The sequence below is a fragment of the Piliocolobus tephrosceles genome, chromosome 11, assembly GCF_002776525.5.
Source record: "Piliocolobus tephrosceles isolate RC106 chromosome 11, ASM277652v3, whole genome shotgun sequence".
Lineage (NCBI taxonomy): Eukaryota > Metazoa > Chordata > Mammalia > Primates > Cercopithecidae > Piliocolobus > Piliocolobus tephrosceles.
The window spans coordinates 76497076-76515767 of record NC_045444.1 but is presented as its reverse complement, the minus strand read 5'-3'; the positions used below and the strand labels follow the sequence as shown (position 1 = coordinate 76515767).

At 40.4% G+C, this 18692-nt stretch overlaps 1 protein-coding gene across 2 annotated transcripts in view; it reads right to left on the bottom strand.

Annotated features, from left to right (window-relative positions):
* Window positions 1-18692, bottom strand: part of MFSD6 (major facilitator superfamily domain containing 6) — an 86669-nt gene that overhangs the window by 20275 nt on the left and 47702 nt on the right. The window contains exons 1-2 of one of the 2 annotated variants that reach the window (XM_031936459.1): window positions 5708-5862; window positions 5508-5605 (exon numbers count right to left, since the gene is read on the bottom strand). In XM_031936459.1, the coding sequence (XP_031792319.1) occupies window positions 5508-5523 (16 nt within the window). In that variant the 5' untranslated portion in view covers window positions 5524-5605; window positions 5708-5862. Of the gene's footprint in view, window positions 1-5507; window positions 5606-5707; window positions 5863-18692 lie in introns of those variants that run through there. The other variant, XM_023217570.2, reaches the window with a different exon arrangement.

The window sequence follows — 18692 nt, the reverse complement described above, 5'->3', positions numbered from 1 at the left end:
GCTGAACAAAAGGACATCGAACTGAAACAGGGTAGGCAGTGGTCTGCATGCTGGGATATAACAAAGAGAGCATTTATGGATAAAAGGTACCCTGGGTAAGGTTGGAGAAAACTTCCAAATCCCATATATGAGTGAAAGTGGACACAGGAAATAAGATAGATCTCTTCTATAAGCTCTAGCTTGCAAACTTAAAAAAACACATGAGTTACTTAAAAAAAAAAAGTCTATAACTGGTGCAACAATGTTCTGGGGGCCCTTGTGAATTTTACGTGCTGGCATTATGCCTTTGGCATACCTTTAAGCAGGTTTTAAGAGACTACCACCCAAAACCAAGGGAGTTTAATGTTAAGACTTGGCGACATTATACTACACACCCAGTGTTTTCCCACCTGAAGCCACACATGAGAACTGCTTTTCTATCAGCCAATAAAAATTTCACTTACCTTCCCCAAAGATAACTTTACTAACAGTGTGCACTGACTAGTCATGTTTCCTTTACGCTTTGGTCATTAGGCTTCAGCTTAATTCATGGCTAGGATTTAATGCATAATTGCAGTTTAACTCCTTAGAATAGAATCTTCTAAATGATATTTTCTCTGATCCTGATCTATATTTATAATTTATTTTACTTTTTTGTTATTGCATGCTTTCTAACATTTATCAGAAGCTAACTGTGGGTCAGGTATTGTGCTCAATACTTTGCATGGATTAGTGTATTTAATACTCATGTCAACCTCTCCTATAACTCAAGAGTCTGTGGCTCAGAGAGATTAAGCATTTTGCCCAAAGACACGGAGCCTATAGGTAGGGGAGCTAGAATTCAAACCCAGATAGTCTAATTCAAGCCTTAGCACTTTATGGTTTCTGGATTATTGCATATTTTGGTAATCTGCCTCAGCTAACCTATAGAGTGAGATGAGGGTATAAGTACTAATTAAAATATATGGATGTTTTTACAGATGTGTTATGGATGGCAAGATGTCATCCTAGGAAGAGCTATCATACTGAAGGTTCAGCTTTAAATTTAATTTTCAAATTTTCTTCAGATATTTATAAGTTTTTGAGATAGAATTTCTTATATCATTCAAAAGATTTAAAAATTATAAACTACTAACTGTAGTACATGACACAGGGGGCTGAAAAATGAATTAAACAACAAGCATTAATAGTGTGTCTTCCTATACGTACATCTCTTTGGAGAACTGAAAAAGTATAAGCATGGTCTTTATGTTCAAGGGTTTAAACTAAGTTAGAAAATAAAACTGGTATTTCTTCCCCATGCTCTTCCAGAGCATAAAAGGAGGAAAATGTTTGTTGTTGTTTTGAGACAGGGTCTCACTGTGTTGCCCAGGGTGGAATGCAGTGCTGCAATCACAGGTCACTGCAGCTTCAACCTTTTGGGCTCAGGCAATCCTTCCACCTGAGCCTCCCCAGTAGCCGGAACCACAGGTGCACACCACCACGCCCAGCTGATTTTTAAATATTTTGTAGAGACAGGGTTTCAGCCCATGCTGAAAGCATGGTTCTTATTTGGCTGGATAAGCATGCTAAATAAGACAAACAGAATAACACTTTATAAATGTCAGCTCAAGTCCCCCTGATGACATTAAAAAACCATCTTTCATCAAAATCTTAACCCGGCTCCCACTGATAGAGCATCCTACAGAGAGAGAGAGCTGACCCAGACCTCGTTTTCACTCCTCAGTGCTGGAGTCATTACTTCAAGTAACTCAAAAGGACCTCTTCAGTTACAGCAGCCCCTAGGAGAGCTTTACTCTCCTCAAATACATTTTAATAGCAAGGGTAATTCTGATTCTTGCTCAGAACTAACACTAACACTCATCTCTGAGTTTTGCAAGCATTTGCAACCAATACCCATACAGGAAGGAGAATAACAAGTTTGGGCTTTATTTTAATCAAATATTTATATTCTTGATCAAAATCATGAATGTTTAATTGTTCTTTGTACAAAATAAAAGGAGAAAATTCCTATGGGTTTTTAAAATGAGGTCTTGAGAAATAAATATAAACTATTCACCACCACCACCATCCAGCAATGCTTTTAAGCACTTAGACTCACTGTCTCTTTTTTAAATACACTGCAGATTTCTTATAGGGAGGAAATATGGTTTCTGCTTCTTTATATGGTATTACCAGTTGCCTACTGAATAACATGTTTGCTGCAAATGGTAGCTGAATTGCTAAAAAGATATGGCTGCAAGAGAATATTTACTGAACATGAGAAAGATCATGGGAAAGAAATAACCTCACAATTCCAAACAGCATCCTACTGGATGCTGTCCTTACCTTGATCCCCAAATAAAGGCCTGAATAGCCTCCTTCCTATAGGCCTGGGGAAGAGGAAATTTGTTTCTTCACAAACCCATCTGCTAATTATTACCAACATGGCCTGAGAGGACAATCAAGAAACTCCAAGACTGAAGATAACAAGGAATCCTCCACCAGCAGTTACATGCAACCCCAAAGAGGAAGGGCTGGATAGCGGGGGCTATAGAATGAGGCACATCTTTTGTCTCCTCCCTTTCAGCTACCCACTAGATAGTACTAATTCTCATGGTGTTTTGAGAATAAAGCAAGGGTGGTAGGATAAACAGACAGACTTTGCTTATTATTATTATTATTACTACTTTTTTTTTTTTTTTTTAAGGAAGACCCACTTGTATGGTTCTGTCTGGGAACCAAAAAACTGAAGTGCTGATTTTTCAGAGTCAAGATGCCCAATGATGACAGACAACATCCCATTCCCCAGCCTTCCCTTTCCCCAGACTAGGTCTTTGGCAATTAACAGGTAACATTTCCAGTCAAGGAATTAAGGGCTATAGATTGTGAAAGTGGGCTTGTCCTATAATGAAATCATTCAGTGTTTTGTTGTAATCATGTCCTGCCTTACTGCATCCTAAATAGAATCTCCTTTAAGCACAGGGACTTGAAAGCCATTTGGACAAGCCTTGTAAAGGCAGACGAATCCAAACTAGCAAAACAAACCTCTTCAGTCAGAAATGTATTCCTATGATGCAGGATTTATTCCACATGAATAATTCACTGTTTTCCATGGGGTGGGTATGGGTCAAACAAAGGCAAGTGATTTTGGATTTTGTTGTACAGTCAAAATACTCAGCACTCACTTCTGCCAGGGAATGAAACCACCTCCTCCAGCATTAGAAACAAAGAACTCTGTGGAAACTGGTCACAGAGGCCTCTGCTGGACTAGGAGGCTGTATTTACAGATCCTCTTCGCTGGCTTCCGATCAGTAACTAGGTTTCTACTGGCATAGGGGAGAATAAAATGAAACACAGAAGTATGTATCGTAGCCTGCCCTAGGAAGCAGAATTCCTGTTTAGATTCAGAGCATGACCAGCTCCCTAAATCCCGGGATAATACCCCTGAGGTGCATACAAGTATTATAAAAACATGTCCTGCTTTGGCAGCTTGAGATGATAAATGCTTCAAGCCCTAGCCCTGGCACACCACTTATGCTCCCTGAAGAGGCCATTCTGTCCTCTTCTGTGTCTTCGCACACAGCTCTTCCCCCATGCTGGAATGCCTACTCCCTTTAGGCCACCTGGTGGATTCCTATTTGCCCTTCAGAGTCTGGCTTATGGGATTCTTCATCCTCCCACTCCCTGCTTCACAAAGTTAATTATTGTCCTTAGGGTAAGCTCCTTATCTGTTACCTAGCACATTTTTCTATGATTCCATCTAACATGCTGTATAGTTATGTGTTTACGCATCTGGCTTCCAGAACAGCTGGTGAGACCTTGGGGCCTGAGTTAATATATGTATACATTTTATTACATTCTCAGCACCCAGCATACTGCCTGGCTCTTAGTCACCATTTAATTTATCTTTAATAGATTAACAGGAAAAATGCATTTTTAAATTCACACAGCATTTGTTTTTTCCTCTTATAAAATTATTCTGTTGTTCTTTAACCATTTCATGGATGTTCTCTGTTCCTGAGTCACTTATGGAAACTGCCCTTTTCCACCTAAGTCATTTTAAACTAAAAGGATAAAAAAGTTATATGTATGTATTATTATAATATATAGTCGTTTCTTTTCTATAGGTATACAAATCTTTATTTATAGAGTCTGCACACTGTAGCATACCAATAAACAAAGCGATTAAGCCAGGTCAGGATAGAACAGGAACCAGAGGTGGGAAATCCTAAGAACTGTATTGCATATATTACCTTGTTATTGAATCATTCTTACCCGCAGTTCCTGTTTAATGCATTGTTATTCTTAAATGACACAAAGCTGAGATGTGTGCCTCCCCTCAAGACCCATCCAGAGTTCTAATTATTAGAAACAATAATTTCTTATTATAAGACCAAGTTTCCATTTTCTATGTATTTGTAAACAAAATCTCCTTTCACTAGCTACACCATTGCATCAAATCTGAGAAAAGCATCTTCAAGTATATATATATATATACTTGAGTTTTAAAATTATAATGTGAATATAAATTATATCTCTTTTCAATTAGGATAAGTTCTTTTTTCATTGCTATGATGGAATTTGATGAATGAGCTGGCATTTTGTACATTCTGTTTAGATGTATAATTATTAATCTTTCACCTTAAAAGACTGAAATTCTCAATCTTTCATCATGATAAGAAATTAATTACATTGATTGTACCATATTTGTCTCCTTAGGGTAAGGGAAAATGATAATGGCAATCTATAAAGCTAATGAAATTGCATATAATCACTGACTGTTTAGTGCAATTAATGATTTAGTAGCCTGGCCTGTCACTCAACTCCAGCAATCTTGTCCTGAATCTTTATTTTAATCATGATGCCAATCAGGACTTTTCAGGATGTAGTCATTACTATATGAGCTAACATGGCAATGAGTTTTGAATAGTAATCCATTTCTTTGGCACTCTTCAGCTACATGACAAAAGCCTTCCAGAAGTTTTTCAGTTGTGTCTTGATGGGAAACAGTACACTGAAGCAAAGAGAAGCACTCAGGGCAGGGCATTTGAGCAGAGATGTTTTAAAGTTCATGGGAAAACAACAGTGTGGCTATAAAGCTTTAGTTATAAGTCACCAGATGTGATAAAAATAACTGAAGAGATAAAATAATTATGACGACAATCTTTTTTCAGTAAGTATAGTTAACCTACACAACTAAAAACACCAACAACTTTAAAAGATAAATATTTTTATATTTTAAAACCACCCTTGGATGTCCATGTCTAACAGTTGTGCACAGGAGTTTATTCTAGAGTTCCTCTTCTGTTGTTTAATCACAAGGGTGTGGGTCAAGTCCAGCTTTGTTTGGCTCAACACAGAGCAGCACTCAGGTAACCGAGAAACCATCCCTCCTGATGTCATCTCTTCCTTAACAACCACTTCAAAATCACACGAAACGGTAGGCCTGCCCTTCCTTTATAGAATCAGATGCTGAAGGCCACTAGGCTTTTAGCCACAGCTCAGGGAAGGTAGAGAAATAATTTCAATCCCAGCTGTTAACTTACCTTGAAGAACTTCCATGGGGAGAACAGTCCAGGCATTCTCCAGGTAGGAAATATAAATATAGCGAGCCGTATTGCAGGCCAGACCAATGTACAGAACCCTAAAAAGAAAAAAAAAAAAAAAAAAAAAAAAGCAAAGGAAAATAAACTGAGGCCCTACTATAAAATCTAATATGAATACAAAACGAGCAAATATTACCTACCTTTTCCTTCCCCAAACCACCCATCATCCAGCAGACTCCAAACTCAGGAGTGGGAAAACTGAAGGACAATTACATTTAAGCATGAATTTAGGAAGAAGATTGCTTCTAACATATTTGCCCTCAGCCTTTTCAAAATGTTTGTTAATATAAAAGCGAACATCACCCTTCCTGAAACTTAATTCGTAGCAGAGATGATGCTTTTTTAAGATAGTCTGGGCACACTGCCATCTGTAATGACATTACTGGCTTCCTTCCAGGTGGCTGTAGAAGAAATATGCCTGGGATTGTAGCCACTTCACTATAATGGGGGAAGGAAGGATAAAAATGAGAATATGTAAACATGAATGTGGCCTTGCTCACAGTACCCAAGACACCAAGCAGTTTCACAGGGAGACTCTCAAGGTCATTGAAAACGATCATTCATTCACTACTATCAACTATTTGGAAATCAAATAGTTTCTCCTATCAGTTCAATGGATACATGTTCACCTTTTAAAAAATCCATGGTATTGTATGTTTATAAAACTAATAAATATACCAACCTCTTGCATTCTCCCACCCCCACCATTACCACTACCAAAAGTATAAGTAAAAATAAAATAAGCAAAGGCCGAAAGTGCTGTACCCAAGCACAAGGTTTCAATCTCTCATTCTGAACTGGATGGGCTGGTTTGGAAGGAAAGAGTGGCTACTTCTCTGCACAAAAACACACCCTAATGGTAGGGATTTATCTTTCTCCCTTGTTTTCTATTTTCTGTTAATTTTCCTAATCTTAATGCTCTGTTTTCTGAATCCAATTTGATGAAAAGTAAAAGGTAAAAGAAATAAGCCAACATGACAATCAGTGGTATTTTCCTAATCTTGCTTTTTATGTTAAAATCATCCCTGACCGAGTGTGTTGGCTCATGCCTGTAAATCTGAGCACCCAGGGAGGTTGAGGCAGGAGGATCACTTGAGTCCAAGAGTTTAAGGCCAGCCTGGGCAACATAGTGAGACCCCGTCTCTACCAAGAAAAAAAAAATTAGCCAGACTTCGTGGCGCACACCTATAGTCCCAGCTCCTTGGGAGGCTTAGGTAGGATTGCTTGAGCCTGGGAGGTCTAGGCTGCCCTGAGCCATAATCCCACCACTGCACTCCAGCCTGGGAAACACAGCAAGACCCTGTCTCAAAAAAAAAAAAAAAAGAAAAAATCATTCCTATGAACACTGTTCCCTTTTTCCCAACACTGAATCAACAAAGGGAAATGCTCTCAGACACCCAGCTATCACTAATCTCACGTATGGAAAAGAAAGATGAAAAAAATACAAAAAAGAAAAGGTTGAAGGGTGAGGATGAAATAGGCAATAGATATTAGAGAGATTTAGCAGATTCTCAGTGAAATATTACAAAAAGTCTGGGTCATCCTGTTCTATGGACAATATGTTCTTTGTACTTGCGTGTTTTGAGGAGAAAAGTATGTTTCAATCTGCTTTAATGAAAATTTTATTGAACAAACTTGCTATAGATTCATCAATTTCCCTCTGCTAGGGGGAAAAAAAGCCACAGGAAATTAAAATGCAAAATATACTACATGAACACACAAGTTACACAAACCTGTGCCTCCTTTTACAAATTCTAAGCCAGCCCTGTGGATGGCCTCTCTTTAGCCTAACTCAGAGGTCAGCAAACATTTTTCTATAAAGGACCACACATTAAAACAGTTTAGGCTTCACAAGCTACATGGTCTCTGTTACAACTCCTCAGCTCTGCTGCTGTAGCATGAAAGCAGCTACAGGCAATATGTAAATGAATGAGCATGGCCATGTTCCAACGAGAGCTGAATTATGAACACTGAAATGCAGATTTCATAAAATAATTTTCATGTGTCACAAAATCTTATTCTTCTTGTGATTTTTTTCAACCATTTAAAAATGTAGAAACTGTTATTCTTAGTTCACGGGCCACATAAAAACAGGCAGCAGGCCAGATTGGTCAGTGGGCCACAGCTTGCCATTGACTTGTCCTCACTCCTTAATTCTTTTTCCTTTTTTGAGACAGAGTCTCGCTCTGTTGCCGAGGCTAGGGTGCAGTGGCATGATCTCGGCTCACTACAACCTCTGCCTCCCAGATTCAAGCAGTTCTCCCGCTTCAGCCTCCTGATAGCTGGGATTATAGGCATGTGCCACCATGCCCGGCTAATTTTTGTATTTTTAGTAGAGATGGGGTTTCGCTATGTTGGCCAGGTTGGTCTCAAACTCCTGACCTCAGGTGGTCCGCCCACTCGGCCTCCCAAAATGCTGGAATTACAGGCATGAGCCAGCTCCTTAATTCTTAACCTTGCCTAGACATCAGATTTACTCTAGTAACTGTTTACAACTACTGATGCCAAGGGCCACACCTATCTCAATAAAGATCTCCACAGTTGAAACCCAGGCATTTTGAAAGTTCCCCAGGTTGTTCTCTTACTGAACCAGGGTGGAGAACCAGTGGTCTAACTCATTCCAAGCTGTCCCCAGTAACACTGTCATATAATCCCATCATAAAACAATTTTGGTAATCCACTTTCCTAGTGTTCACAAATTGCCTATCCTGAAGCTATCTTTTGAGCCCACCTCTGAATCAGGGTTGCCATGACAACCGTAATTCAATCCAGGCCATAGTCCAAAACTCCTGGCTTAAAATAACCCAGTGTCAATTGATCCAGTTTAGGAGATAGATTGTGCTTTGCCTTCAAACCTCTCCCCAGATGGAATTCAGTTACTAGAGTGACTGCTTCACAACTTCTGAGACCCTTAGGTCTCAGATTGCCACCAACAAGCTGAGTGGCTATGAATTTCCTATAGCCTTCACTTCTTTCCCACATTTCTACTTTCACAATTGATAGTCTTTTAGGAGCAAACAGGTACCCTAAAAAATAAAACACAAAATAAGAAGTATCCAGGTCAAGGTTACTTCATCTCTCTGAGCCTCAGTTTCCTCATATATCAAGTGGGGATAAAAACATGTATTCTGTAGGTTTGTTGTGAAAATGATGACACAATGATTCGCCCAATATAAGCACTCAAAAATTGATTCATCATCATCATCTTAAAGTATCCAAGTAAATACTCTGGTTTCTGACAAAACTTTTATCCTAGTATTCCAAAAGACAGGAGCATTCACAATCCTTACTCATCAACCATTTTGGGGAAGCCAGTGGCTTCAAGAAATCAGCAAGGGTAAAACTGTGAGCAGAAAGAAAGACAGCATTTGGATCTATGAAAAGGCAAAGAAGTACACATATATTTACTGAATAGTTACTGAAAAGTACTTCGGTATCAGAATGGGGTATTTAAACTGCCATAGTACGCACTGTTATGACTGAACCACGTGTTCCCCCAGTTCATGTGTTGAAGTCCTAAGTTCCAACCCTCAGTATCTCCAAATGTGACTGTATTTGGAAACAGGACCTTAGAAGAGGTAATGATGTCATATGGATAGGTCCTAATCCAATATAACTGTTGTTTTTACAAGAAGAGATTAGGACACAAACAGGCACAAGGGAAGAAGTAAAAACTCCTAAGCCAAAGAGAGAGGCCCTCGGAAGTAACCAACCCTGCTGACAGTCTTGGACTTTTTGCCTCCAGAACTGTGAAGAAATAAACTTCCATTTGTTTTGTTTTGTTTTGTTTTGCTTTGCAATGGCATGATCTTGGGTCACTACAACCTCCACCTCCCGGATTCAAGTGATTCTCTTGCCTCAGCCTCCCAAGCAGCTGGGATTACAGGTGCATGCTACCACGTCCGGCCAATTTTTGTATTTTTAGTAGAGATAGGCTTTCACTATGTTGGCCAGGCTGGTCTTGAACTCCAGACCTAAAGTGATCCACCTGCCTCGGCCTCCCAAAGTACTGGGACTACAGGCATGAGCCACCACGTCCGGCCATAAACTTCTGTTTTTTAAGCCACTCAGACTGCAGTACTTTGTTACGGTAACCCAAACAAATGAACACATTCACTCTCATAAAGTTAGGGATTTGCTAATATAAAGGAATTTAAAGTGTATTTTACTGGATCATTTTCTAGACAATCAAATTCCTTTTTATGCTGAATATGAGCACGTGTTCAGGGTCCTAGAATTTTCCTGGGCACTGATGTCTGGAAATACAAGACACTGAAAAAAATAAATAAATAAAAGTCTCTCGACGAGATACAGATACCTACTGAACACCTATAATGATAAAACTCAAAAACAACATGACTGTCCTATTTCAGAATAGGAAGTCAGTAGTAATAAAAGTAGACAAGAAACAAAGGCAATTTTAGAACAGGTGGTTGGTAAAGTGAAATTATCTATAAAGAGGAACACAATTGATAAGAAGCAAATGATGCAGCAGAAAACACTACACTGTGGAAAACCCAAATCACCTGCCAGTCATTTTTATCCTGTATTCGAGCAAAATACAAGAGTAGGAGAAAAAAATTCTTACAGATTCTAATTTCTTAGATAAGCACAATTCACAGTATTAGCAGTTTAAGCTGATTTGTGGTTATAATAAAACTGGTAGTTTTTTCAAGAATGTTAAGATATAGATACAATGAATGATGAGTCATTCTGTAATTCCTAACAGTGTAGTTAGTTATGAGACCCTACTTTTCTAAATTTAACCAACTATAATATGGCTAAATTCACCCTCCCCACTCCCACCAAGAGCCACTAAAAACTACAATGAACATAAATGTTGCTCAATAAACATTTATTAAGATGCCACTATGTACCATATACTGTGAGGGGAATAAAAATGAAGAGGAAATCTACCTTGTCTTCAAGGGACTTGCAGCCTAGTGGGGGAGACAAACACATAAACAAATAAGTTAAATATAATACACTAAGAGATATCCAAATAGTGCAATGGGACCACACAGGAGAGACCCTTAGCTGACCCTGGGGGTTGAGGCCACCTGAGTTAGAAGTGGTTGGCCAACGAGGGCAGAAAGAGTATCACAGGCAGAGGAAACAAAGCGAACAAGGGTTCACCATAGAATATCAAGCATCTGTGGCCAGACAGGGTGATTGAAAGACACAAGAAGGATTGTAGTCTAAGGATTTTTGAAGAAAGAAGGGAACTTTTCCAGTCCAGATACAGTCTGGGTATTATTGTAGAAACAACACAGGGCGTGAGCAGCAAAGAAAGACCTAAGTGGAGTTATCCTACAATGCCCAGATCTGAGAGGCAAAAGAGCAGCACTACCAGAGAACCTATACTCACCTAATGACTGATGGCAACAAGCATTTTGCAAAACCTCTGGCAGAGAAACAAAACTTCCCAAAATAAATATAATAATACACTGGATACAAATGAAAGCCCCCGGATGAAGATTGTTTTTTATCACTTGGAAGTTGGATATTTCCAGTTAGACTTACAATTGTCTACAATTTGTGTTGCAAGCCCTCACACAAAGATGCACACACACCAACGCATACAAGGTTGCTCGAGGCCAGGGTGGGAGATGAAGACAGACCAGCAACAAACCAAGATTCAAAAAGCAATGTTTCAAAGAGGTCACAGACCACTTGGGCAATTTCCTCAGCTATACCTGGCTGGAGTTTTTACTAGATTTCCTAATGAAAAGAGCTGGTTGTTGACACCAGATCCCTGGAGCACAGTCTATATATATGAACTGCCTCATATATGAACTGGATTAAGTTTTCTGTATGGTAGACAGTATATGGTGCACCTTTAGGTTGGGCTCCATCATTCTCAGATTTTTAATTTTTATTTATTTATTTATTTGAGACAGGGTCTTGCTCTGTTGCCCAGGCTGGAGCACAGTAGCATCGTCACAGCTCAATGCAGCCTTAACCACCAGAGCCTAAGTGATCCCACCTCAGCCCCCTAAGTAGCTGGGACTACAAGTGTGCACCATCACGCCAAGCTAACTTGATTTTTAGTAGACATAAAGTCTCATTATGTTGCCCAGGCTGGTCATGAACTCCTGGGCTCAAGCAATTCTCCTATCTCAGCCACCCAAAGTTGCTGGGATTATAGGCATAAGCCATTCACCTGGTCCCAGATTATCCTTTTATGGCCTATATAAATTTGTCCCTAAAAAAATTTTTTTTTTCAGAATTGTTATAGATGTCTTCCTAGAGTAGGCAGAGTGGGCAGACATCAGCTGCTGATTAAGAGTGGAGACTCCTGTGCTCAGCACAAGCACTTGATGTGCCCTCCTCCCCAGGAGTGAAGCTTATTTCTACATAATCACTGATTCACACTGTTGACCTAAGTAAGATGATGATCTCTATTGTCAGTTTAAGAGAGTAAGAAAATATATATCCAAACTCTTTAGAAAATAATTAAAATATAAGGTTTAGGCCTTGAAAAAATTACATCTTAGTCTAGAAAATGTGTTTTCTCATAACTGTCCCCCTCCTCCCAGCTATCTTCCATGACATAATGTTACTATGGATATCCTGCCGGGATTTCTGTGTCCCTGACCAGCAGAATGGGGCTTTGCTGTAACTGTCTGGAATCTCTTGTCATCCTCTCTCCCCATTTTTTGTTCTCTCCATGGCATCTCCTGCATCCTGTGTCCCACTCCAGGACTGGCTGGTTTGAAAGAATCATAGCTGGCATTCCTTGGGATTCCCATCCCAAGAAGGTGGCCTGAGTTACATCATGGTACACTCCTCTAATGCTAGAATGGTGGCAAGAGTGGCCAGAGAGGAGAGGAGAGGAGACACGGCCACAGAATCAGTGACCTGAGCAATAGGCAGGAGCTGCCACAGCTCATGTTCAGACCAAGCGCCTACCTAGAAGTAGCAGGGCTGACAGCATCTCTCACCCTTTTTCCAAGATACGACTCGGGGCACTGGTACCTCTGATTCTGAGAGTCCCACTGTTGAAAGGGATCATCCCTTCCAAGAAGCCTCCCAAGATGTCTCCAGGTATAATTAGTCCTCCTATTCCCCCCTGTTCCTCCGCTATACTCTTTGTTTCCATTAGAAGACTCATCACAGTCTGTTGCACACTGAAGACTGAGTCCCTGGGAGGCAACGGCTATATCTTCTTCCTCTTTGTACTCAAAAAGAGCCTGCCTTGCTCAGGTACTCCATGAATCTGTAACATCATTTAATATAATCTTATATAAACTGATAAAATATGAGGGCAAAAGGAAGCATTATTCTTATGAAAACAGTATTTCTCAACAAGCTACTATCATTTTGGATGGTGCAATTCTTTATTGTGTGGGATCTACCATTCACTGTGGGATGTTTAAAATCCCTGACCCTTGGATGCTAAATGCCAGTGTCTGAAACACTAAAATAGCTCCTACGCACATTTTTAAATGGCCCCTGTTGAGAACCATGAGGTAAATCTCTTAAAACAATGGTTATTCTGTTCCCATTTCTCCATAAAATGCCTGCATGTGTATTCAATATGGAATCAATGAATATCCATATTCACATTATATTAATACAAAAACAAACCAACAAGGAGACAGACAGCAAATCCTGAACAACGATAACTTGGAAATCATTGCCTAAGGAGTATATTTCTGTAGATTTTGAGTTTGTATAGTGAGTTATGTACTTTTTAATAATCACATAATAATAAAGATTTAAACGGTGGGGAAAAAAACTACTGTCAAATTAGGCATGGGAAAAGCAACCTTTAAATTTTTAAATTAAAAGACTTCTGCTCTCAGATTGTTTTGAAAGTATCTTAAGGTTCATGTTCCACACTTAAAAAAAAAATTAAAACTGGTAGAAATCACAGATTGTAGATGCTACAGTTTAAACGTCTGTATCCCCTCCAAAATTCGTAGGTTGAAACTTACTCACCGATGTGATGATAGTATGAAGGAGGTGATTGAGTCATGAGAGTGGAGCCCTCATGAGTGGGTAAAAGAGGTGTAAGGGAGCTGGTTCCCCTTTTGCCCTTCTGCCATGAGAGAACACAGCTTTCAAGGCACTATCTGGGAGGCAGAGAACAAGGCCTTTACCAGTCACTGAACCTGCCAACACTTTGATCTTGCACTTCCCAGCCTCCAGAACTGTTTGTCACTTAAAGCAAGGTAAAAGACACTGCAGAATAGTAAGTACAGTATTGTAATATTTATCTCAGAAAAAGGAAGTGACACATACAGCTACATACTTACACATGAACAGAGTATCTCTAAAAGGATACAACACTAGAACCTCATATAACGGATGGTCTCTAAGGAGAGGAATTGGGGGACTGCCCAAGGGATGGGGGAGAGATTTTACTAAATACTGAATGTTTTTCCAAGTGCATGTCTACTTTCTCAAAGAATGAACAGACATCAAGTCACTGTGTTTCATGCAGTATAAACAGACACATTAAATGATGTGTGATGTTTGACCCCCGGTTCTCAACCTGAAGGGATCACTGTCTAGGTTTCTACTTTGGCTTCAAAACCATACAACATTCTAGCTAAGTTCATATTTAAACTATTCCTTTCTTTTGAAACTCTTGGGAGATTGGGTGTGAGTAAACCATATAGTTGTCTAAACAGTTAAGAAAGGCACAGGAAATAGTGTTGCCATAATCATTTTCTTTCTGGACAAAGAAAATGGTGTTCTGTGTCAGGCTTAACAAGAGTGTTTGTTTGCTTCAAGAGCTGCATGGATCATCAGAAAGTCTATGTAACACAGTAGGAACGTCTGCATCAAAATTGCTGACATAAAGAAGATTCTATTATAAAATATCTTTCCTTGTCACCTTGTCTGGCACAACACTGCCCGGCTCTCAGTCCTCCCACTCACAGGGATGACAGACAAATGGACTCACTGGGCCACCATCCCCACCTGTCTCTGTGTCTTGACATTCTTCAGCTCTCACCCAGCTCCATCTCATGCCTGGTCCATTCCCTTTAATACATGATTGCAGCATCACGTGCCTCTCCTCACAACACTTATCTTGGTTGTAACAGTGCACCTACAACCTGACCGCATTCTCCATGCAGGGTGAGGACTTTCATATTATGCTGGCTCAGTTTTATTCCCAGTGTTTGACACATACCAGGCACTTGGTAAATAGTCTCAAACTGGAGAGAAAATATGAATACTTCAAATAGAATATCAATTAACAAATACTTATTGAACATACTCTGTGCTAAGCGCTAGGGATATACACTATGCACATATACATGTGTGCATACGTGAGTGTGTGTACGTTTAAGATATCTGATTATGGTATAGGAATAAGTGATGGGTATGTGAAAGAATGAATGGACTTTAAAAAGAGGCCTATAAATATATTTAAAAATAGATGTCTATATTCTGCAACATTTTTGACTAACATTAATAGGCTATGGTTGAAAATACATATTTTCATTTATGTGGACAAGCAATAAATAGCTCCATGAGTAGCTGATTACAGTTTGTTTATTTGGAGCATCCTGAAGCACTGTGCAATGGAACTTCAGCACATGTGCTGAGCAGATAACGGGGTTCTGCTCACCACAAGCCTATCTCACCAGAAGAGTAAGAGCTAGGATACAAGCCACAAAGCTCAGAGTCAGTGGTAGTCCCACAGCATAGCTGAAGGGATCACCAAGGAGATCCTGGGAGCCACCAAGCTTTTATCAGCCAGCAGGTATGGCTGGCCACTGACCCAACCTTGTAGAACAGAGCATAAGAATCACACTGTATGTCAGAGAGTGAATTAGAAATAATATTTAGCTGTTTATGTTTTCTGCAGCTACTAATACTTCCTTCTATTGTTTCTGCTAGAAAAAGAAAAGGTAAAAGTAGTTTGGGTCTGAGTCTCTACTAGCCGGAAATCATTTTATTGTGTTCAGATTCTTCCTCTCTAATTAGACTGATAAGCTAAGAGTGTAACTGTGGTCACCATCAGCAGGATCACTGTGCTGGTCACTGGGTTGTGACCACGTTTACATCTCTCCATCGTTATTTTAGTTTATTTCTTTTGTTTCTTAAGTTGTGTGTATCCCCCAGGTAGAAAAGTAGAGATGTTTAAAGCAAAATAGAACCTTGATTAATGGAACCCAATGACTTGGAAGACACAATATGCTGTTTTGTTGTTATATTTTCTATTTAGTTAAATGACTGAACGTACACACACACCCCCACCCACAATTTTGTTTAAAAATTTCCTAGGACATGGCTTAGGTATACATATGACACAAACACTATAATTTCCTAAGAATCACTGACATTGTGCATAGCAGTTAATTTTTAAAAGGCCTCAAGAATTTTACCTGACCCTAAGTTCAAATTTGAGGAAGCTGAACAAGTTCATCAAAACTCAGGTTGAAGGAATGTCACGACCAAATCAAAAGCAGATACTAATTCTGCTGTTCCTGACTGTGGCCAGACATGGCAGGAATGGGTACAGTTAAGGGCAGTACATCCTAAAAGACCACTGACGAAAACAAAAGAGAAAGGAGCCAGAATAGGGAGGGAGGAAAAAGGAGAGTCTTGGATAGGATGTTCTGGGAGAAACCCCTAGGGAGCTGGAGAAGCAAAACCGCAGGTGAGACTCAAGGATGGGAAGGGCTTTTCTACTGAAGAGGGAGTGGACCCACTCTCTATGTCAGACTTGGGAGCAGTCGGCACAATAGATGTTGTTGTTTTACCTTCTGCTAAGCAGAAACTAGGGGAGAGCATGATTCTCTGTTCTCAGCTGGGCTGGATCCTAGAGCTGCCTGGGACCTCCAGCGCAGGCATGATGAGTAAGCCTGCCCAAAAGGAGACGGAGCTAATAGAGGGAGAGATGCATTCTGATCGCGTCATATGAGACCCGGTTAAAGCTACACCTTCAGTCATTTGCTGGACTTCTCAATTGGAAAATACAGTCCCCATTTTACTTAAGTTACTCTGGGTAAGGTTTTTTGCCACTTCCACTGAAAGAGTCTCAAGTGACCTCCACTGCCTTTGGAGATAGCAAGTTCTGTATCTCTAGAAGCGGCCAAGCAAAGGCTAATAACCATCTGTCGAGCACTTGGGGGAAGGGAATCTAAATCTAGGGTGAAGCTAGGCCTACAGGACTGTATTAGTTTGCTAAGGCTGCTGTAACAAACACCACAGACTAGGTGGCTTCAACAACAGAAATTTATTTTCTCACAGTTCTGGGAGCCAAAAGTCCAAAATCAAGGTGTTGGCAGTGTTGGTTTCTCTAGGGCCCCTCTCATTGGCTTGCAGACAAGTCATCCTCTCCCTGTGTCATCTCCTATCTTCGCTTGTGCCTATTTGTGGCCCCAATCTCCTCTTCTCACAAGGACACTGCTCATAACGGATGAGGGCTGACCCTAATGACTGATTTTAATTTCACACCTCCTTAAAGACCCTAACTTTAAATATGGTCGCACTCTGAGGTACTGTGGGTTATGAATCTTCAGGGGCCACAATTCAGACCATTAAAATGCCCTTTGAGGTCACTTACAACTCCAACATCAAGCAAACTTGAGTAAAGGATGCTAGTATTTTTTTACAGGGCCACTTCCTCCCTAGATCAGCAATAGAGTGTGTGACACCACTGGCAGCTTCCCTGGGCCTGGAGAGTCAGAGTGAGGCTGTCTCCTTAGAGGAGGACTCTTGGCATTTTGTACAGCCTAATCTGACCATATTTACTCATTTACTTTATTTCATGAATCACTATTTGCTTTTCCAGTGGTTGAGGTCAAATGAAAAGCTTTCACAAACAGTGCTAATTAATCTGGTTTTTAAATGGGCAGCATGGTGGGGTATATGCTGCACGCTGGCCAAGATGGTGGCATCCAGGGCACATGCATAGTTGAGGTGGACTTTCTCAGGAGTGGTCATAACTGCTTTGGTTATACTATGGAGTTTTGAAAAGATTAAACAAGCATGTAAAAAAAACCCTGCAAAACACTGTGCAAATATGCAAGCTACCATTAAATTAAATGCAAATATTTCAGCGAGAACAGCCACATCTTTTACCAATTCTGCCTGAGCCAGTACATGCGGAAGTGTCTGAGATTTGCGGTCCCAACTTCCACTCAGGTCAGTTGGCTTTAAGGAAATAAAATTCTCTATGTAGATCCCAGCAACTGCTATCATAAATCACATCCCCTATCACTGGCTAGATGGTCTATTTGAATGGCTTCGTGCACATTTTTGACTTGTCAGCAAAAACCACTCAAAGTCTGAGTCCTGAGGATAGGAGGCCAACAGGAAGAAGTGGGGTCTGCTAGGTGGTTTTTTTCACATACTAAAACCAGCCAAAGAAAGTTAGATCATTAGAGTCAGAACTGAAAGGAGCCATAGCATCCAGTTCGCTCTTTTCACAGAGACAAGGAAGGAGAGGGCCGGAGGGGTGGACTGGGGCCACAAAGTCAGTTGGCCAGTGGAAGGTCAAGGTCCCCATCCCCCTGCCAGACCATGCTCTTTCAGTAGGTAATAGCAATGTGCTATTTTCCATACTCCAAGCTCCCTACGTGAAATCAAACCTAGACAAGGGCTTAAGGAAATTCCTCTGGATTGGACCATAAGAAACAGACTAGCACTATTAGTGTAGATACACTTCTGAATTCAGCTGTGCGCTTGGATTAAGGAAGCTGGATGAATGTTTATGTTGGCATCAGAAGACAGTTGACATTTTAAACTTTGACAAGTCATTGGGAAGACTGGGGTAAGATGAAAGTAGAAAAGCAAATGCCACTCAACAGCTGTCCAATATCCTGGATCACAGGAGAAAAGCTTACCCAGAAGCAAAATTCTGTGTTAGGAGAAGAAATGCGCTGAAAGATCATTTCCACTGAGGTAGCCACAGAAACTGCAGGTATCGATGCTGAGGCAGGACAAGGGGTGAACCAGGGTTTCCACCTCTTACCTGCAGCTGGACATGAGCTGCATCAAGCAGGCAGACTTTGAAACCAAATAACCAGAAGTGGATGCTTGCCTTGAGGGGGTGGGGCACCATACACAGGATTACAAAAGGAGAGGGGTGTGAACAGGACAGAGAGAATGGCAGGGACAGGGCTGTCCAGAGTCTCCCTCTTGGGCTTAGGCCGTGCT